This window comes from Ursus arctos, unplaced genomic scaffold (assembly GCF_023065955.2).
Source record: "Ursus arctos isolate Adak ecotype North America unplaced genomic scaffold, UrsArc2.0 scaffold_19, whole genome shotgun sequence".
NCBI classification, from domain to species: Eukaryota; Metazoa; Chordata; class Mammalia; order Carnivora; family Ursidae; genus Ursus; species Ursus arctos.
In genome coordinates this window covers 43,954,289-43,976,097 of record NW_026622863.1, presented here as the reverse complement: position 1 = coordinate 43,976,097, position 21,809 = coordinate 43,954,289, and the positions used below count along the sequence as shown (strand labels likewise).

The 21,809-nt window shown below is 54.9% G+C and overlaps 1 protein-coding gene across 1 annotated transcript in view; it reads right to left on the bottom strand.

Moving 5' to 3' along the window:
- The window catches only part of ACTN4 (actinin alpha 4), a 70,731-nt gene that overhangs the window by 22,010 nt on the left and 26,912 nt on the right, over window positions 1–21,809 (bottom strand). Inside the window, exons 2-6 of the mRNA XM_026482378.4 lie at window positions 5,643–5,757; window positions 5,264–5,383; window positions 2,072–2,158; window positions 946–1,033; window positions 267–345 (exon numbers count right to left, since the gene is read on the bottom strand). Coding sequence (XP_026338163.1) covers window positions 267–345; window positions 946–1,033; window positions 2,072–2,158; window positions 5,264–5,383; window positions 5,643–5,757 — 489 coding nt within the window. The remainder of the gene's footprint in view (window positions 1–266; window positions 346–945; window positions 1,034–2,071; window positions 2,159–5,263; window positions 5,384–5,642; window positions 5,758–21,809) is intronic.

Genomic DNA, 21,809 nt, shown 5'->3' with positions numbered 1-21,809 from the left:
AATAAAATAAAATAACTGTGGGCAGTTGTAATGCCCATAAAGGGAGAAGGGTATACTCTCCAAGGGGAAAAGGGAGGTAAGAATCAGCCACAGAGGCTGGGGTCTGGTGACAGCTGGCACAAAGCTCTCCCAGCCTGCCCATCTGAGTGCCGAATCCAGCTGTGGATGCCAGCAATGGATGGGCTTGGGGGAGGTGACCCAGCATCAGGGTCAGCGTCAGATTCTGTGTCTCTCTGGGCCACTGAGAGGAACAGCAAGAGGCAAACCTTTCTCAGCTTGTCATACTCGATCAGCTCTGGTCTGTGCCGGTGGATCAGTGCATTGAAGGCAAGACCGTCCTTCCAGCTGGGGATGGAAAGGCAAAGGTTAAAAGGAGGACCCTCTCACCATCATGCCAGTGCTGATGGCCCGGGACACGCACAGGAAGGACTAACTCCCGTTTACTGAGGTAGCATGTGTGTGCCGGGCACTGCACGGAGACAGCAGGACAGAGCACTGGAGGCGGATGGCCTGTGGTGACCCAGCTCTCACTTACTGTCAGCGCGACCTTGGGCAAGTCTCATAATCTCCTGCTCTCTCAGCAACCATGTGCAGTGACAGTACCTACACTCCAATGGGTCATTGTGAGGATTAAAGGAGTGAATACATGTCAACGCTTAGACCAGCCCCTGACACGTGGCAAGTACTCTAAAAGCGTAGTGCTCGCCTCCGGGACCACATGACCCGCTGAGCACTGTTACCGGCAAGAGACCCCTGAACGGAATGGTCTGCTGAGGAGGGAGACCGCCGCCTGCACTGCGTGACTTCCCGCCTTGGCAGCCCTGACCCATGGGGCAGAACCAGGAGAAGAGGGCAGGTGGGAAGACAGATCTCCATCGGGGGCGGGGGCGGGGGGAACGCAGCGAGGGAAGGAGATGGGTTGGGAGGCTGTGGCCGGGCACTCACCTGATGTGGAAGTTCTGCACGTTGACGTTCTTATACGGGGCCGTCTTCCTCTGGCACCACAGAAGCAGTCCCTCCTTGGCAGAGGTCTCTGAGGAACACACGAGCACGGAGAGCACGGGCTCAAAACCCAAACTTCAGGACTCAGCCCCTTGAGCACAGGGGTCAGACGGGACAGCAGCACGGCCAGGAGAAAAAGCTGCTCCTGTTCCAGACACTGCAGGCCTCGACTGGTCCTCACCACCGACCAGCATTTCCCTGAGAAGTCACCTGCCCAGGGTCCTCCTGGGAAGTGGCAGTGACGGGACCGCACCCGGACCTGAGACTGTGCCATGTTTCTGACCATAAAGCCTGTGCCTTTATCTGCCAGAACACACTGCCAGGCAGGCCTCCGATGCCGGCCTCAGCCTCGTCTGAACAGGGAAGAGTCAGCAGAGGGGCGGGAGTGCTGGGCCCTGCCCACTCGGGGTCTCCCAGATGTGGTGGCGGCTTCAGGAGTGGGGCGGGAGGGGCCCAGGGACAGACTGGGAGTGCTGGGGGCAGGGGACACGTCTGTCCCGGTCACCACTGTGGCCTACTGCAGGAATCCCCTCCATGCGCGGGCTGAACGCCTTTTCTTATGCTGTGGCACACACAAGTGTTTGGAGGGGAAGTGAAGTGGTTCATTCCTGGCTGGCCTGGACTGGCCCTCGGGTCATGGAGGCAAAGGTCTGAGGGTTGGGGCGTCAAGAGGAAACACGTAGGTAGTGATCTGCGGGAGAACCAGCCCAGGCCTGACTCCATCACTAGTTTGCTCTGTGACTCAGACTCCTCGACTGTAAAATGGGGCCAATCGTGCCCATTTGAGGAGGATCGGGTGAGGGTCCACTGAGATGGAGCCCATGGGAGCCAAACGACTTTGGGGTGGGTACCAGAGCTGGGTAGCTGCTGGGGCCCCTCACCTGCAGCCTGGGCCAGCATCTCACTAACCACTCTTGCACAGGGCCGGGCCCTGGGAGGGACGCTGGGAAACAGGGCAGAGACTCAAGCAGGAAGACAAAACCTCAACATCGTCCTCTAACCTGCCCCAGCCTGGGTAGAAGCAGGGTAGGGAGGAAAGGCTGTACTCTGCCAGTCCGCAGGCTCTCACCTTCCACGGAGATGTCCTGGATGGCGAACCTGAGGATGATGGTCCAGATCATTCCCAGGGTCATCTTTGCATTACCGTCCACAATCTCTGCACGCAGGGAAGGGGCAGAGGGTGAGAAGGTTGTTAAAACCAGAGGGGACTCCTCCTGGCTCTGTGTAGAGATGAGCTCTGATCCTCCGACGAGAGCCACCCAGGCCTGTCCACCACCCTCATTGGGCGACGTCACCTGAACGCTGGGATGCACAGTCCCCAAAGCCTTCTGCTGCGTGGCACCCGCCTCTTCCCACCCGGCCGGCTCGTTCTCTCGCCCAGCTCCAGCCTGCTCCTCTCCGAGGCTTGTCCCCGGCGCGGGGCCGGCATTCCCAGCCATCCGTCCGCACCGCCCTCACACTGTTACAGGCACGAGTCCCCACTGGCAGGTGCATGCTGTACTACTGTCTGTTAGCAGTCGGTCCACTTCTTTCCACCCTTGTCCAGGCCGCCATGGTCTTTCCCGGGCTGGACACACCGCCGCCTCTGTGCCCGTGTGATGTGCCTCCACACAGCAGCCAGGGGGCTCACTTGAGAAGGTGCACTGGATTTGTGCCACTCGCTGGCTTAAAGTCCGACCACATCTAAAATGAAACCTGTGCTCCTGAATCCCATTTACGAGCCCTGCCCTGGAGGACCAGGCCCCTCGCTCCCCGGCATGCTCTGGCTGGGTCCTTCTGGCAAGCCAGGTTCTTTCTTGCTGGATGGACCTCACACCTTCTGTGAGCCCACGAAGTGGACCCTTCGACCCTTTCCTCAGATGGCCATCCTTCCCACCTCTCCGAGACGGTTTCCCCAACTACCAATCTGAAGGTGCCTCTCCCCAGCTGCCCGCTCTTCCCCTCGCACACAGACTGCCGTTTGATACCATATGTTTGTGGGTTTCCTTGTTTGCTGCCTGCCTTCGTGAGCACCACTGTATCTCTGGTACCTGGACCCCATCCTTATGGAAGCTATGATGCTGCAGGACAGGGACAGCGGGGACACAGGCCCAGCTGGTAAGGCACACGCTTCCTTAACTAACCAAAAACCCACTACTGCCTCCAACTTCTGGGAGTGACAGAGAAGGGTCTGCACCACACATTCTTCAGCTTTAGGGGCTTAGACAGAAGTCCTCTCTGTGGCACTCAGGGCGCCACGTGTCTGTCTAGGGCTGGGTAAGAGACGTGAGGGCAAGTGGCCTCATCCCTGAGTCCGCCGGCCAGACAGGCCATGGCAGTCCTCTGAATGCCTTCTGCCCCCTGCTGCCCCTGAGATCTCAGCGCAGCAGGTGTGGGGAGAGAGACCCCGCCCACTGGCCCTTGAGAACAGAAATTTCTGATTTGGACAGGAGGTAGAGCGGTCACCCAGAGAAGGGGGACCAGCCTTCCCCAAGGGCACACTCAGGAGGGTAGGGTGGGCGCTCGTGAGCCACCATGGAGACGCTCCCCACAGCCAAGCTGCGGGCTGATGGCAGAGGGCAGCTTTCGGCTTTAGAGTGTCAGGATAAGGAAACGTGCGAGGCCTGCTGGCTGGAGGCAGGGGAAGGACACAATATCTGTGGGGCCCTTTCCCAGGGCTAAGAACCCCAGACCCGGAAACGGGCCAAGTCTTCCCAGCCTAGGGCAACAGCAGCCATCCAGTCAGGAAATCTACGCTGCGTTCCTCCCAAGTGCCAGGCACGCCAGAGCAGGGGGATAGAGAGTTGGGAGAGGAGGCCACCGGCCGCACCAGGAACCTGGCACGGAGGGCTTAGGGAGTTCCTGTGAGGGAGGGGAGACAACTTCTCTCGTGACACCTGCACCAGCTGCTTCTCAGACCCACAGCTGTGCCAACAAGGAAGCCATGCTTCCACTGCAGCCCCAACCACGTGGAGCAGGGCGCCGGGGGCAGGCTGGGACTAGGCTCTCAGGTGTTCTGGAGCTCCTGGGGCACCTCCAGTGGGCTGCCTTCCAGCTCTGTCCCGGGGCACAGCGGTCACAGGGACTGGGAGTGAACCAAGTTGGGCATGAACAGAGAACATTTTTAGATGCAGTTTTCTTCAAATGAAAACTGATGAGAGCCACTGGGTCTCTCCTCTAACCCCTTCTGTATTTACAGGCTAGCATCTGAGCAAAATAAATGCAGCTGTGAGAAGAAGAAGGCTGGCGTGGAGCCAGGAGGAAAGATCCACATAAGGACAGAAAAACTGAGGGCCCAACTGATTTGGGGGGTTTTGATTTTTTTTTTTTTTAAACAAACACAACCACCTCAACCATGTCATGTGACGCCTGGCACCCCTCCCGGAGAGGTCCCGGACGGGGGCAGAGCCTTGGAACTCAGCACACACACTCTGGGCTAGAGTCCTGGCCAAACTCTCAGAGCCCTGTCATTAACGGCAATTAGTTTTCTTTGTTTTTCTAAAAGCTGGGACAACATGGATGTCAGGGTGTAGGAAATCCTGCTCTAATGAGCTGAACTGTGAGCGAGAGCTGATGGGGAACTTCTGGGCTCCATCAAGCCTCACCTCGTCTCCAAAAGCGCCTGTGAGCTCAAGACGAGCTGGCTGCTGGAGGGACAGGCAGCATGTCGTTGCTCTAGTGGGAGGGTCTAGAATGAAGGATCGCAATCCTGGGGATCCCCATGGGGCACAGAGGGTCCTGGGCATCCAGTCAGAGGCCAAACTCCCTCGGGCTGTGTGGCCAGCAAGGTCTGGTTACTGACCTTTGGACTTGCACCCCCCACCCTAGAACCCCAACACTGGGCCTTGAATGTCCTTCTCTTCTCTGCATTCCCTCCTGCCCACAGATACCAGGCAGGGCCAAAGGGCAAAGATGCTCCAGAGAGATGCCAGGTCACACGTCTCTCGGTGTGTCTCGGGCCCAGCGCAAGGAGGGCGAGTGAGGGTGTCCAGGGTCCAAGTCAAAACCATTCCTCCCCTGCAGAAGAGGCCTGCCCTACATGACTGGGGGCATCGGATTCCCACGTCCTGGATGGATTATTCTGCAGGTGGAGGGGCAGGGGAAGTTGTGGGCTCAATGATCACATCGAGAGGACAGTCACTGTGGTCACTGCTGGATACATATCGGGGCTTTACACACCCCCAAACGCTCTCTCTGCCACCCACACAAGTTTTGTTCAGAACACAGAGCTCAAGGCTCAGAGCCTACAGATCAGGAACGGAGCTGCCCCACCCGAGCTCACCTTCTGCCCCGATGGAGACGAGCTTGACTCCTTTGCTGGCGATGAAGTCCAGAGCTTTGTTCACATTGTTGATCTTGTGCACTCTCATCTTGCCCCGCTCTGGCTTAGGTAACCGCTCTCCTGAGAGCCACACACCGGGAAAGAGGGGGAGAAAGGGAAGTTTTAGTGACCTTACTGCTCTCCAGAACCAGCCACCACGGTGCTCTGCCTCCCCCCTACCCCCCACCCCCGTCCAGGCAGCGCCCAGACACGCTGCCGTCACTCAAGCCTCACGCTCCTCCTGCAGGCACGGGGCAGCTGGGGTAGGCCACGTCCCCGGGACCTGCGACAGCATACCTGTTCTACGTGTGAGCTGTCCTGTGGTGGGAAGGGGCCTCACCTGAAATGACCTCTAGAAGGAGCATGAGCTTGAGCCCGTCTCGGAAGTCCTCGTCGATGTTCTCTATCTGCGTGCCAGCCTTCCGCAGGTGGGAGTTGCACCAGGCTGTGAATGTCTAGGGAGGCATGACAGAGAGGCCTGGAGGGTCAGTGTGGCTGTTGGGGCTTTCTAGCAAAAGGGCTAGGCTACAGCCCTGACCCTGGGACCAACAGTGGCCACCACACGGCCTTCATATGCACTATTTCTTTCTTTAAGGAACCCAGGCAAGTCGATCTGAGGAAGCCGAAGCTCAGGGTACTTAAAAGACCCACCGCATCATCATCCAGGGGGTAACTGGGAGAGCGTGGACTAGAACCCAGTCATGCAAACGTGACTGAACACCAAGCCCTGCGTATGGAAATAAGACGCAGGGTCTCTGCTCTTGTGGAGCTTATGTTCTCGTGGACAGACACACCAAGGCCCCTTTCCCCCCCCACCCCCAGCAGGCAGACAAGACCACAGGCACCGGCTTCCTTGCCCCTCAGGTAGGAGCTTGGGCAGCACAGAGATGACCTGCGGCAGGAAAGCAGTTGGAAAATAAAAGCCTTCTGTAAATTCAACATTTCCTCAAATCGGTCTCTCTTGGAGCTTTGGGTGGCCTGGCAGTGAGTACCTCCCCTAAAAGGCCAGGAGCACAGATCCTCTGAGTCCCGTGCAAGCCTTGTTTGTTTCCCTGCAGGCCAGATACCCTCTATTTCCTGGAGAATGTTCCACATCCAACTCTTCCAAATCTTAAGGGGGCTTGAGGGGTCTGGAAGGCAAGTGGGAGGCAGGCACCCACCTCCCACCTGGGTTAGGCAGCCGTCTCTGAGGAAGTTTCTGTGAAACATAGGGCATGCAGATGCTGGGAGGTGACAGGATGCTTCTGGGCAGAGAGGGCCACAAACAAGAAGCACAAATCCCAAACAGAATATCCTGCACAGGGCCCCAGTCACTCAGCCCGCCGCCAACTGGGCATGTCACCAGACATCAGTCCCCGGGAAGCGCATCACATCAGTTAAAGATGGACGTGTCCAGACACCTTCTGGGGCAACTTAGCCTCCCACAGCAGGGTCTGGGAAAAATGCCACGCTTCTGTTTCTCATGGAGCCCCCATGCCCTGCACTGCCCCTCCATCTGCAGGGGCCAGCATGGATGTGGGCAGAGGGCCAGGAGCGCACAAGAGCAAACTCCAGGCCCAGGCGCAGGCAGAGGCCATGTGGGGGGCCAGGGGCTTCCAGGGAGCCTCTGGCGGAGCACCATGTGTTTTGACAACTGTCACCACTCCTGCTCATTCAGAGACTCAACACAAGGCCCCTCCCAGACAAAGCCGCCTAATTAACAAGCTGCACCACAGCGAGGATGGGCACGAGGCTTCCTTCCAAACCCACATCCGAATGGTGGATGACTGTGGGTGGGCCAGGGCCCCCGACCCCACCTGTCGCTAACTCGAAGAGTCCCTCTGTGTGGGGGACATGGACCCCATCCTGTGTGGGGCTGTCCCCTCAGCTAAGGGTGCCTGCTCCCTGCTTCTGCCTCTCCCGAGCTACCGATCCCTCAAAATCACCTACCGATCCCTCAAAATCAGCCTGAAGTGCAATTCCTTGGGGACACCCACACCGACTTGTGTGCCCCGACCTGATTCTGACTCGGATGTCCCCTCCTCTGTGCAGATCTCGACATGGCACCTTTCTCTCTGGGCTCTCACACTTAGGTGTTATCCTCTGCTCCCCACATGCATGAGCTCCAGCCACCAAGCAGGTGCTCACTGAGGAACGTGGAATGTGCCTTCCCACCCCACTTCCCAGCTCCCCTGACGCAACTCTCAATTCAGACAAACGAGGGCTAGGGCTAAGCTGCTGCTTCTGCCACCCATGTGGACACACCATTTGACCTTCCTAACACGTGCTTCCCCATCCGTAACATGGCAGTGAGGACGGCACCCGAGTCAGGCTCAGTGTGAGGGTTTGCAAGGGCAATGCCCGTAGAGCACACGGCAGGTGCTCAATAAACAGCAGGTCCCCAGTCATCGCTAGGCCTCCCCAGATCTCCTCCTCTCCTGAAATCCTGCCACCTCTTCCCCACAGAGTGCCTTCTCCATCCCCTGCCTGCCCTGGCCACCACACAGCCCTTGGCAGCTCTCAGTAGCTTTTTCCAGTCATTCTGTGTCTTACTGGATGCTGCCCGCACGTGTGCAAACTCCAAGAGGGTAGGAGTTACGTCTCACATCCCACATGCCACTGGAATGCCTAAGCCACAGCCAGCGATGGGCAGCAAGCAGGTGTGCAACTCCACCATCCTACAAAGCAGCGGGCAGCAGTGGGCCGGGCTGGGGCAGGAGGCGGCCGGGAATGCCGGGCTTCTGCTCCTACATGTACCTGAAAGATGCTGGGGAGCAGCAAAGCGACCAATCACTTCCCGAGGCCGTGGACCTAAGAGGGTGATTGCCAGAGGCCAAAACCCCCAGGTCTCTGGTGCTGCCGGGGCCAATATCTAGGCCCCTGGGCTGCAGGCAGGGCCAGGAACGTGTCTAAATGGCAGCCCTCACCACCTTGGCGTGCCAGGGTTATGCCCACCTGCTCTCAAAGGGCACAGGTCTGGGTTTGAATGCCAGCTCCTTGACCTACTTACACCTGTTTCTTTCTCTGCGGGATGGACTTATCAGAACCCACCTCCTGTAGTTGCGGTAAGGATTAAGTCGGGGAGATGCTTTAAAGCACCCGATGCCTGGCACAAAGCAAACGCCGGCTGAGCTGTCTGCTTCCCTCTCTGCTAAGGGGCTCACCCCAGCCCCATGGTTTGGAGTGGAAATGAAATTGCAGGAGACCCTCTTCGTGTAGAGGCTGTGAACAAATCTCACCTCGTCGGTTCAGGCTTTCCACCCTCCCAACACACACCCCATCCTTTGCTCAGCTTCTCTGGGGAGCACACAAGAGCTCTGGGGCTTGGGGCTCGCACAGACTGGGTCAAAATCTTGCCTCTGCCAGTGAGGCAACCTGCCAGCAGGATAACCCTGGGCGAGCAATGAGCCTCAGATCCTTCAATGATGAAATACAGACAGTAACCTCTCCTCTTAAATGAAGATTAAACAGAATAATTCAAGTAAATCACTTAGGACTGTGCCTGGCACAGATTAAGTAAGCACTCAAGAGTTATACATATGTCAAAGAAAGATCTATTTTCAAATAAATGGTAACCATGCACCGTGCACTTCTGTCTCCCCAGCTGGAAGCAGGCAGAGTCCTAAGCAGAACACAGAGTAGGTACTGGGGAGAATATCCTCTTGCCCAGCCTGGGGGGCGGGGAGGAGAAGGAAGGACTCCCTCCCAAATCTGCCACCTACAGAACAGAAACTCTGCTGACAGGCGTCCCACCCTCCCACTCCATGCCCTGCTCAGCTCTGTTCTCTCCTTCTGTTAGAAGAGGGGACTGTACTGATACCAGAGGCTCACGGACAGGGAGAACAGGACCTCATAAGGCCACCTTTGGGGAACAAGCCCACTGCAGACAGCCACTTCTTCACACTGTGACTGGTGAGGAAGAGCTGGAATTCAAATGGGACATTAAAAATTCAGTTTTTCCTTTTTATTTTTTTTTTTAAGATTTTATTTATTCATTTGACAGAGAGAGAGACAGCCAGCAAGAGAGGGAACACAAGCAGGGGGAGTGGGAGAGGAAGAAGCAGGCTCCCAGCAGAGCAGGGAGCCCAATGAGGGGCTCGACCCCAGGACTCCGAGATCACGCCCTGAGCCAAAAGCAGACGCTTAACGACTGAGCCATCCAGGCGCCCCCAAAATTCAGTTTTTTCTGGCTGGTTACGAGAATACCTCTCTACTTATCTACTTCCTCTCTCTACCCAGTTTAGATGAAGATGTGTGAGGTGGACAGTGCAGAGGGGTGGTTTCAGTAGATAGAGGCCTTGTGCACCCCCCACACCACCCTCCGCTATGCACAGTTCTCTGAGCAAAAGCTACAGAGCCCAACCACCCACAGGGCCCAACGTCCGTGATGCCCTGGGCCCGCAGGGTTGGAATACGTCCATTCCCTCGACAAGCATCTGCGGGGTGTCGACCCCAGGCCAGGTCCTGGGCCAAGTACCCAGGCGGGAGCAACCGTGGACACAGCCTGCTCGCTCACGGGGCGCCCGGTCTGAACAGGGGGAGGGTCTCGTGAATCAAGCAACTACTAAACTACAGACGCAATACCTGCAGGGGGAGTGGTAAGAGTTACAACCCGACCGGACACTTCCATGGAGCTCGCAGTGTGCTGGGCACTGCGTCACATACTAATGTCTCAGCTTCACAACTATCTCGTGGGGTAGCTGCTACCATTGCTGCCACTGTTTCACAGGTGAGGGAACCGAGGGTCTGAGAGGTGTCGTGACTCGACCACCAGTAGTCATGCGCCTGGAAAGATGCAGAGCTGGACTTAAAGCCCAGTGCTCTGAGCTCCAGGGGCCCCACTCTGAGGTGTCGGGCATGTGCCCTCCTCCCCGCTGCCCCCAGAAAGGAAGCTAAAGAGAGTTGGACATGCTAGCTCCTCATCTAGCGGCAGGGCAGACACAGAAAGTGTCCCCGAGGACGTGATATGGCCGAGAAAGAGTTAAGACAAAAATAAGGGCTCTTTTCCAGATAATAGGAACAGTGTGTGCAAAGGCCCTCTGGCAGGTTGGGGGAAAGAAGGGAGTGAGGCAGAGCAAGCTGTGCCAGGAGGCTGGGAAGGTCACACTGGCGGCTTCTGTGTGCGGGCAGAGCTGGAGGGGGCGAGGGTCGGTGCGTGAGGATCAGGAAGAAGAGAGAGGAAAGGGCCTCGGAGAGAAACTTGTGGGAGGAAGGCGGAGGAGCCACATTGGAGATCCGGACTGTCGTGACTGAGAAAGGCAAGGTCAAGTTTTCTATTTGGTTGGGGAGTGGGGGGGTGGGGGTGTCCAGAGCTACCTACCAGCGGGCGTTCTGTGTAAGGAGGAAAAGGCAAAAGGCATCGAGCTCGGCTGGGCTTTACTATTAAGGTCATTCTCAGGGTCAGCACAGACTCTGAGCACTGTCCGTGACCCCAGGCACTCAGTGCATTACCCTGGCCCATAAATCCCACCTTGGAACCCCTATTGGGTACTGGGCACAGGAAGAAGCAAACTGGACAGAGAATTTCCATTCTGGTGGAAGGGGGGGTGGGCAATGCCAAAGGTAATTATGCAAGAACGGCTAATTACTAGTTCTTACTATTTATACATAGTAACTCTTTAAAACCTCCAACCTCATGATCATGTAAATTATCATCTGCAGTTTACAGGTAAGGAAACTGAGGCAGGGAGAGGTGAAGTGACCTGTCCGAGGTCACAGAGCTTGTCAACACAAGCACAGGGCGGCCCCTCATCCACAGCGTCTGAGTGGGATGCTCGGGTACCAGCCTGGCAAAGCAGAGCCAGCAGAATGGGGTCAAGAAGGGGCCCAGCCTCAGCCTCAGCCCAGCCCCCGAGCTAGAGGGGACCTCACAGAGTGAGGCAGGCAGGCAGAGCTGTACCTCCAAAAGCTTGCCTGCTTCTTAAAGGGTGGCCTAGACCCAGCACAAGGTGGGCAAAGCAATGCCAGGGGTGGCCCTGTTGCTCCCAGTCTGTCCTTGCCATTCTGAGAAGGGAACCTGCACCCAGCCCTTGACCTATCTAGGGAGGAAGGAAGGATGTGGACTTGTCTGTCTTTGAGAACACACGTGAAAAAAACCACAGAAAGAGGCTTTAGAACTTGCCTCTGCACACTGGCAGCCTGTTCAAGATTCTTCTCTGGTTGTTAAAATAGCACAGGGTGTGAGTGGGGGAGAGGAAGGGGTGGAAGGAGAAAGACGGGCTTGTTGGTTCCTCTGGGATCCAGTCACCACTCCCAGTGCTATGCTGCACCAGGGAAGGCAGGCAAGCAAGCTTGGAGGGGCCCCTGGGCTGTTTCTGCTTTGTCACTCCGTGTGTGGGGGGAGGGAGAGGAGGGCTAGCATCGCTGGCCATAAAGTCCTTCCTGTGTCACAAGGACCCCTCCCAGTGGCCAGGATGTGGGGCGGCTGGGCGAATGAATGATGGGTATTGTTCGGGAGGTGACCTAAGCCGCCAGGAATGTGGCAGCAGGGGGCTTTAACCAGCCGTTCATTGATGACTCCCTCCCCCAACCCAAAGAGGTAAACTCGCTCCTCTGGGGCAGTCACTGAATAAGAACCAAACATTCGAAGACACAGGGCAACCAAGTGGTGTTCCAGTGGGCTGAGTGATGGTGAGTGCGAGAAAGGGTCCTGGTGGGATGCGGCTGCCCCAGCTGGAAAAACTTTCCTTCCCTCTTCTCAACGACTTCCTGTTACAAAACATGGTCATGGTACTGAAGGGGGTGGTGTGGAGGGAAACGTCTGTTGGAAGCTGGAATTCCACTAAACCCAGAATAAAGGGAAGTCTCTCGCAAAGTCAGTCGGGCCTAGAAACAGGCTCAGCCAAGTCCCTTCACTGGGCGAGCATGCTGGCTTTGATTATGGGCTCTGGCAAGGAGGGCTCCTGGCCCAGGGTCGAAGGCTGCACTATTCCTACTCACACGGCAGATGCTCACATGTGGATTCCATCGACTAAACGCTTCACAGAGCTTTAGGGCCAACTCTTCGCTGCCTCACGCTGCATCCCCCACTTCCGCCATGTACGCTGCCCACCCCGTTAGCAGAACATCACAGGCCAAGAGCCTGACCCACAGGGCCCAGCTGCATCTTCTCCCCAGGCCCAGGACTGACTGGAATTGGTCACAGCAAACTCTCCCAGGGCACACAGAGGCAAAACAGGGCTCCATGCTGCTGGGAGTTTTCAAACCTCGTCTCTGCAATACCGTGCTGGGTTTGCTGCTCCGCTGGGGCACCGGCTGCCTTGAGGGGGAGGGCGCCGTCCCACCTCCTGAACTCCCACCTTGCCTGCTGTGGCCTCTGATGCTGCCCATGGTTCCTGCTTCCACGGGTCCTCGGGAAGGGTGTCTGGGGCTTGCACACAAGGGAGGGAGAGCTATTTATCCCAAGGATAGGCATCCACCCTTCTTATCACCCATCTGCCTGGCTACTGCCACACTTCAAATGAGGCCTGGCCCCAGTGGGGCATCTTTTCAGGTCCTGAAAGCAGAAACTGCTCCCCTGACCCGTGGGCTCCATCACCTACTACTATAAAGGCCCTTTCAGGGCCCGATGGCTCAGCCTACTGGAATCTGGGTTGCCAGCGACCCAGGCGAAAAGGCAATCACCCAGGCAACAGCTGTATGGACCATCCAGGGAGTCTGTGAGCCTCTCGAACAGTTCTGAGATTGTACATGTTGAGTACTGTTTTGAAGACCCACTGCCTTTACCAGAGCCTAAGGGGACAGAAACCAGGGAGCGGGCTGAGAACAGAAAATGAACTGGTCACGGTAATGTGGAGAGCAGGCAGACGCATGCAGCCCCACCAGCAAGGGAAATTGAGGCTGGTGGTTTTGCAGCACGGGGGGCACAATGAGCTGCCTGCCCAGAACCCCACTCCACAGATAGCCAAGGGCAGAGCGGGCCTGCTGCGTGCGCCTGCCCCATGACGACAGAACCTAATTTGAAAGCAATTACAGGGAAATATGGAATGCTTCTTATGTCCTGGCCTGACGCTGCCTTATTCGGAGTTTTCTCAGCAGACGTGAAAAAGCTCTGACTTGCCAGTCGGAGGAGAGGTATAAATACTGCAGAGTGGAGTTGTGAGCATTCCAAAGGTCCTGCGTGTCCGTCCAGAAAGCAGCTCTTCCCCACGTGCCCTCCCCGGTAGCCACCGTTCCCGCCTCAGCCAATCAGCCCAGGGAGCACGTGCAGCAGGGAGCCCATACGCTGCTGCTGCAACAGACTGGCTGCTGCTGCAACAGACTGGCTGCTGCTGCAACAGACTGGTTTTGCAGTGTCGTCCCCACCTCGTGAGAAGCACCTTTCTCGTCGCTCCTCATGGGGCTGGCTACTTCTCGTCATTCAGGATTTCCCTCAGATGACATCATCCCAGAAGGTCTTCCCTGACCTTGACATCTGCACCCTGCAGTCACGTCACTCTGCTATGTTGTATTCGTTGTACCTGTTACTCTCAGAAATTATGTCCTCCGTCCATACCCAGTCTCCCTCCCAAGTGTACCATAATCTCCACGAGAGCCCAGTCTGGTCTGCTGCAGGATCCCCACCCTGCACGGTCGCTGCTTGGTGAACCCTAGAATGACCAGGATGGTGTGGGGGCTTCTCATGTTCGGTCAGTGGGGACTTCATGGCCTCTAATCCCATTTTATACCGGTGAGAGGCCCGAGTTAGGGATAAAACCAATTGCTTTCAACAGCTCACAAAAATAAATCCTTTGGAGTAGACACTCCAAAAGCCAGACAGGGAAGACACTGCTCTTGGCTTGCTACTGACGGAAGAGGAGGGGAGCCCTCAGGGGCCTCGTTAGCTCAGGAATCACCAAGACCCTGGTTCAAGGGCGGGGCCTGGATGGGGGTGCGGGGGGGTGGGCGGGGTGGCAGTAGGTGGGCTTGGAGGCACAAAGTGGCACAGTGCTGCAGAGCGGGGGCTCTCGAATCTCACACATGGCTTCAAATTCTCACCTCGCCATTTACTGTGTGTGTGGCCTTAGAAAACAAAAGTCACCTCTCTCAGCTTCCGCTTCCTCTTTTATCGAATAGGGATAACAGACATGCTGTGAACGCTCAACGGGGCAATGCACACACAGCCTGCAGAGACTGAGTGATCAGGAGATGTTCTATTCATTACTGTATCCTTCCTGCTCCCAAAGGGGCCACCCGCAGCCTCAGCACCGCAGCTGGTGAAGCCAGACCCCACTAGGATTCGCCACATTGCTGGCTGTACTCTGGGGGCTGACACAATGCCATCTTCCCTGAACCTCCCTTCCCTTAGCCTGCCCACCTGACCACCAAATGAGTAAAGGAATGTAAGGACAAGACCTGGTTCTTCATGCTGCAAGAGACCCTTTAAGCCCAGAGGTTCTTGACCTGGCTGTATATCAGAATTACCCTCGAGCTCTTCTGGTTCTTTCTCTCTCTCTCTCTCTCTCTCTCTCTCTCAATTTTTAAGACAATGAATACTGTTTTAAGCCACTAAGCTTTTTTTTTTTTTTTTTAAGATTTTATTTATTTATTTGACAGACAGAGAGAGAGCGCACAAGCAGGGGGAGGGCCAGAGGCAGAGGGAGAAGCAGGCTCCCCACTGAGCAGGGAGCCTGACGCAGGGCTTGATCCCAGGACCCTGAGATCATGACCTGAGCCGAAGGCAGACGCTTAACTGACTGAGCCACCCAGGCGCCCCGAGCCACTAAGCTTTGAGGCCATTTGTTACCCCATAGTAGAGGACTCGTGCAACACAGAGGGCTGCTGGGTCACAGGTGTGCATGTATTTTTAATCAGGTGCACAGTTTGGAGAACCCATTGTTGTTGTTATAATTCACATACCATAGAACTCACCCTTTTAAAGTATAAAAATCAGTGAGTTTTTTATTCACGAGGCTGTACAGTTACCACCACCATCTAATCCCAGAACATTTTCATCACTGTGAGCACTCCCCATCCCTCCCCCTACCCCAGCTCCTGGCAACTGCGAGTCTACTTTCTGTCTCCATGCGTTTGCCTTTTACGGACATTTCATATAAATGGAATCCTACAGTATGTGGCCTTTGTGTCTGGCTTCTTTCATTCAGTGTGTTCTCAAGGTTCATCCACGTTGTAGCAGGTGTGCTTTGTTACTTTTCATCTAAGTACTGACCTATTGTGTGAACGTGTCATGTTTTGTTTACCCATTCATTCACAAGTGGATGGACGTTTGGGTAATACCCACGTATGCTATGGTGAATAAGGCTGCTACAAACGTTCACATGTAAGTTTTTGCGTGGATGTGTGTTTCCAGTTCCCCTGGGTCTATACCGAGGAGTGTAACTGCTGGGGCAACTCTCTGTTCGATCATTTGAGGAACTACCAGACTGTTTTCCAAAGAGGCTTTGCCATTTTACGTTCCCATCAGCAACATATAAGGGTTCCAATTTCTCCACATCCTTGCCAACACCTGTTCTTATTGGACTTTTTGACTGCAGTCATCCTGGTGGTTGTGAGGTGATGTCTCACTGTGGTTCTGATCTGCATTTCTCTAATGACTAATGATGTTGGGCATCTTTTCATGTACTATTTGTATTAACCTCTTTGGAAGATGTTTCTAGGCCTTCACCCATTTTTAAATTGGTTATTTGTCTTTTCAGTGTTGTGTTGTAGGAGTTCTTTATATATTCTGGACACTAGACACTTATCAGATATATGATTTGCAAATATTCTCCCTCATGCTGAGGGCTGTCTTTTTACTTTTACTTTCTGAGTGTCCTCTGAAGTAAAAAAAAAAAGTTTTTAATATCAGTAAGTCTAAGATAACTATTTTTCTTTGGTTGTGTGTGTTTTTGGTATCCTATCTAACAAACCATTGCCTAATCCAAGGTCACGAAGACTTATGCCTATGTTTTCTTCTAAGTTTTATAGTTTTAGTTCTTACATTTAGGTCTTTGATCCAGTTGGAGTTATTTTGTATATGGTGTGAAGTAGGGGCCCAACTCCATTATTTGTGTGTGGATATCCAATGATCTCAGCACTATTAATTGAGAAGATGACTCTTTCCCCATTGAGTATGTCTTTCACCCTTGCTGGAAATCAACTGACAATAAATATATGGGACCTGGGAGTTACCATAAAAATGCCTGAACTTCACCCCAGGTCAAATGAATCAGATTCCCTGGAGATGGGTCCTGAATAATGAAACTCAGGAAGCTTACCAAGTGAGTCTAACATGTTGCCAGGGTTGAGACCCACCACTCTAATTTAACTCCTTCTTTCTATAAGTGAGGAATCTGAGAACTAGAGAGCCCCTGGATTTGTCAGACTGAACTGGACCCTGGAGCTAATAGAACCCCCACCCCCCCCCGCAGAAGCAGCAGGGAGGCAGCCCAGGGTAGGAGGTCCCCCAGTCTGAGCTTGTCTCTGTTCTTAAACAGACCTTTTCCGGAGCCATCCCACACACGGAAAAACCAACCAACCAACCAACCAACCAACCAACCCAAAGCTACTCAGATTACACGAAAGAAATGGATCCTCCCCAAGGGGAAGAGGCTGCTCTCCCCACACAGAGGACACAGGGAGATAAGGGTCTGAACTAAAGGTAGGTGGGGCCCACAGGGTAGATGTAGAGGGCAGCACCCAGCTCTCAAAAGAAAGCTCTTTAGCAGGAAGAAGAGATAGGTGAGGCCTACCTGAAATGGCTACCTTTAAAAGAGAAAACTTCCACTCCCAGAAGGCAGTTTTGAAATTAGGGCAGCAGCAGAGACTGGGGACATGCCCTCAGCCTCCTCTGGCCCAATCTGGCATTTTGCTGTGAAATGATCAGGCACAGGGGCCCTTCACCTGGAGAACAGAGAGTCAGAGGTACAAAAACCCCATTTACTTTCAGTGGCTTACAGCTGAGCTCAGGTTTCGGGGTAGGAAGGGAGATTAAAGATCGTCTGGTTTAAACTTTGATCCTTCAAAAAGATAGCCAAATGAGCCAGTTCTGGCCCTGAGACTCTGTGGCTTGGAATCCTAACAAAGTGCCAGCCTGTAGATTCAACGTTCTAGCACGGACAAATCCGTCCCTGGACTTGCTTTCTAGATAACAGGCATTTGGTATTTGGGGAGAAAAAGTCAAGAGGGGGCACTGAGCAGACTCCAGTGTCATTCAGGCAAGTGCTACTGCGGCTCTGAGCCAGCAAGGCCCACCCCAGGAACTCCCCAGAAGAACTGAGAAGGGAAAAGGCAGGGGTATCTGGAGGCAGGGCAAATACCACCATTTCTCCCTCTGTTCAGCGTCTAGCAGACAGTCTGCTTCCTGTTGGAACTTACGTGATCCACAAACTGGGCCGTGGTGGCAGGAGGGCAATTATGCTGGGCCTATAAGTGATTTCTAACAGTGGGGCAGGCTTTGCTTTTGACAAAAAAACTCCTCCTTGGTGGTCCTTTTCCTTTTTCTTGTTTTGGGACATGCTGATTTAATGGTCCGCCCATCAGGCCAGAAGCCTTCTCCTACTCCAGTGAAAGCAGGGAGGGGTGTCTGGGGGTGGGTGACAGGGCTAGGGCAGAACTGGGTTGGCCTGGAAATCTGTGCCCTTGACACAGGGTGGGGCTGGAGCCCAGGGCAGCACTCACAGACATATACTTGTTTCATACTTACTCTGTCCCACTGGCTCCCCACTCGCAGAGCCTGGGAGTAACATGATCCCTTCGAGAAGCAGGGTGAGTTTGGAGGCCGAGAGAATATAGGGCATTTATCTGTACAATCAATTCCTCTCATCTCTGAGTGGACCAGCACTGGCAGGGGGCCCACGGAGGTGCTGGGTACTCATCAGCCTGCCTACCCTCTGCTGAGGCTCAGGGCAACTCCTCTTGGGGGCTGGCACCGAGCAGGGGCTCAGTGAATACTGGATGAGGGAGTGAATGAATCCATCGTCAATCTGGGAGGTGCCTCAGACCAGAAATTCCTGGCTTAGAGTTTGGAGTTTGCCAAGAGGTAATTGGCGGTGTTCAGCGTTCTTCACTCTTGCCCTTAGCCTCGTGTAAGCAGGCTCTGGGTCCACTTCCTGGCACTATGTTGGTGGGGGGTTGGGAGCGCAGTTTCTGTGGGTGAAGAAATCATTCTCAATTTGGGGTCTCTTTCTTCCTTTACCATATTCACGCCATCTCAGACCCCTTGAACACACAAGACGGACAATATCAACAGCGTTTCAAAAGGATTTTTTTTGTTAAAAGAAAAACCAAAATAAGGTTCTAGAGCCAAAGGGTAATTACAGGATTGGGAGGAACCAGTCAAGAGAGACTGAAACCTCTGACTCATAACTGCTCCATTAAAAATGGTGAAACCGTTTGCCCTGGCAGAGTGACAGGGCTAGACTCTCCCTCCGGCTCGCCCCACCTACAGGCCTTCCTGGGGCTGGTACTGAGGCCTGGCCAAACCACAGCGCAGTCATAAGGGGCGACTGTCTCCAGGAGCAGTGTGATGTCGAAGGAGGAGGAGGAGGCCCCCGCTGCTCTCGGGGGCAGATCTGACTCCTGGCCCTGTCACAACAGAGTTGTGGCTTTGGATGTGCGTGTGTGTCGGGAAGAGCGGGGGTAACGGAGTGCCATCGTGAAGGTGTGGGGTCAGTCTTCCAGGGAGGACTCGGCGCCCCAGCTCGGTTTGCCCCCTCACAGCTGCTCTGGAGCCAAGCTTTCAGAGACAGCAAGAGGTGTTTTTATGATTGGGCGGGGTAGGAGGCTTCCCCTATCTAACTGTACAAATGACTCACATTTATTGAATACTTACTGCTTACCAGAATTTGTTCTGAGTGCCCTACATTTTACAGATAAGGCTCCCAAAGCTGAAGCAGTCTGCTGGTGGTCACACAGCTGGGAGGTGTCAGAGCTGGGATCCACACGTCTCCCGATCAACCCCAAGTCTGGCCAAGACCGCTTTCTGGTTCTGGTTCCCGCTGTCAGGCCCCACGTGAGGTACCTCACGTAGTTTGTCTCATCCCATCCACTCTAAGGAAGACACAAAACTAAGTGCAGCCCCAGAGGCCCTTGGCCAATTCTATCAGCCATAAACACGGCAGGCCTCGCGCTGGGCTGCAGGGGTGAGTCACGGGAGAGGGAGGGCAAGTCAGGTGACCCAATGAGAATCAGAGCTATGCTGAGGTGGCCTGGTTACCTTGACATTCCTGTGATTCTGCCAAGGTAAAAAGTAACCCGAGGAGTTTGCCTTATATGGGCACAATGACAGATTTCAACACAACGTGTTAACTGACCCTGCATCAAATCTGTTCCCGGATTGCATAGGAGAGGCCTGATAAAGCTCTGAAAGTATAGGAAATAACAATTTATGACAGGCTATCACACTGGTGACTCAGAAAACAAAGGTGCAGCCCAACTGCCATTGTGTGCCTTTTAGAGACGTGGGGGGAGGCTGGTGGCTCCCAGGCCTAGTGGCTCTATCCCTCTTCTCCTCCCACGTGGCAGGGGAGGCCAGGCTTAGACCCCTCCCTCTGTTCACAGGGCCTGGTTCAGGGCAGGGCCTGGTTCAAGGCAGGGCCTGGAGGAAATCAATTTCAGGCTGGAGCAGAACAGCCAGTCCTCCATGGGTTCAGAGAGCCCCAACCACCTGCTTTCTCCCAGAGGAGTCCAAAAAGGAGAGAGAGGGAGCTGCGCTGGGAGGCACAGCCTTTCAGGCCCACGGGGAACAAAATGGTGAGGTCTCAGTGCCTTGACACTGCATGAGAGCCAAAGGAGGTAACCGGGCCTCCCAGGATTCTAGTCATCCCAGCCTAGGCCCAAAATGCTGGCATCAGACACCCCCCTCCCAGGCAGCCCCCAGACCCCTGGAAGGAGACACTGCTCTGAGTCCCTCCCAAACTTCAATCGTCCGTTCTAATTTTCAACTGTACCGGACATCTACTACATGCCACCTACTACTCTGAGCACTGGGGTTAAACAGACAAACATCCCTGGCCTCACGAAGCTTCTGTTCTAGCAGAGGAGATGAAAAGCAGAAAAGCAGAGAGGAGATGATGGCAGTACAATACAACAGGTCAAAGTGGCAAGAAGAACTGGCGGAGGGAGCGGCTGAGGCAGGAATCAAGTTCAGTCAGTCCAGGAAGACATCTCTGTGGAGGTGGCAAAGGAGCCTGAACAGATCAAGAGCCACCGACTGCTGAGCAGGGCAAGGCTGGAGTAGAGGGGAGGAAGAGCTGGAGGCGCTGGTCCACGGGGTGCCTTACAGGCCACGGGGGGAGGGTGGGGTTTGGGGCTCCTTCTAAGACCAACAGGAAGTCTCTGGGGGGTCTCGCAGGAGTAGCAGCGTGACCAGAGATACGGTGCAGGAAAGCCTTCCCAGTGGCTATGTGGACGGCTGGGTTACAGCAGTAAAGACGGAGAGGACCCTGAAGGCAGCCTCGCTCTCTAACACAATCAGGAAGCCAGGGCTACGCAGGGACCACTGCCCCGCTTGGCACGAAGCCGCCTTCAACGTGTACACTCAGGACCCACCCTTGGCCACCTTCCTCAGGGACACACAGGCCCGAGGGTGAACCACAATGGACTCCACAAAGGGACACTCCAAGGCCACCAAGAGTGGAGAACTGGAAGTCATACCAAGGAGTGATTTTCAAACAGCACTCCCCAAAGAGCTTGGCCTTGAAGGGGTGCCAGGGCTGAGGGAAGGTGCCCCCTACTCAAATTTACCCTCAGCAGCTCTTTTCGCCTGTTTTATAAAATGGCAGACACGCATAAGACGTAACTTGAAACACAGTTGTGCTGCCGAAAAATACCGCTGCATTAAATCTCAAATCCTCCATGCGAAATCTGTTCCAAAGGGCTGTGGCCCTTCCACGGTGGCCCCCGCGTCCCACCGGATGGAGGGGAAGACTGGGCTCAGGCCATGGAGCTCTGGAAGGGGAAAGGGGAGTTTCTGCTGCCACTGATGTGAATCCCCTTCCCTCCCTCTCCCCTGCTAAAGCCTTTGATCCTCTCTGCTCCGTGGGTGGCGGGTGGCTGGAGGAAGGCAGACAGCACATGTGCGCCATTCCAGTCTGAGTCCGCTGACTCCCTTCTGTAAGGTGGAGCAACAACAAAGGGAAGATAAGAGGGCCTGCATCCCAAAGCTCCCCGGTGTCTGGCCTGGCGCCCACAGCAAGAATCTGCCAGGGAGAACGAGAGAAAGGCAGCCTGGATTCACAGCACAGGGGCCAAAGTAGGCAGCCGTCCTCCCTGGTGGGAGCAAACCCTTGCCATGAGTTCCAACTTCCACAGCATCCTCTCCTCTCGGACAAGAAAAACCGAAAAGGAAGCACTACAAGCAGAGAGAATGAAACATGCTCAGTTTAATTCACTAAGCACCTAAGGTGAAAATGGCCTTCGGGTAGCTTTCCCACCTCCTGGGGAGGGGCTGAGATTCAGGACAAGTATAGAGAATCACAGGCAAAGATGTGGGGAGAGCTGCACAAGCTGGCAGCTCTAGCCCGGAGGAGGGCACAGTCCCATCGGAGAGAGACACTGTGGGGAGAGACACTGTGGGGCGGGCAGTGTGATGCGAGGACAGCAGAGGTCA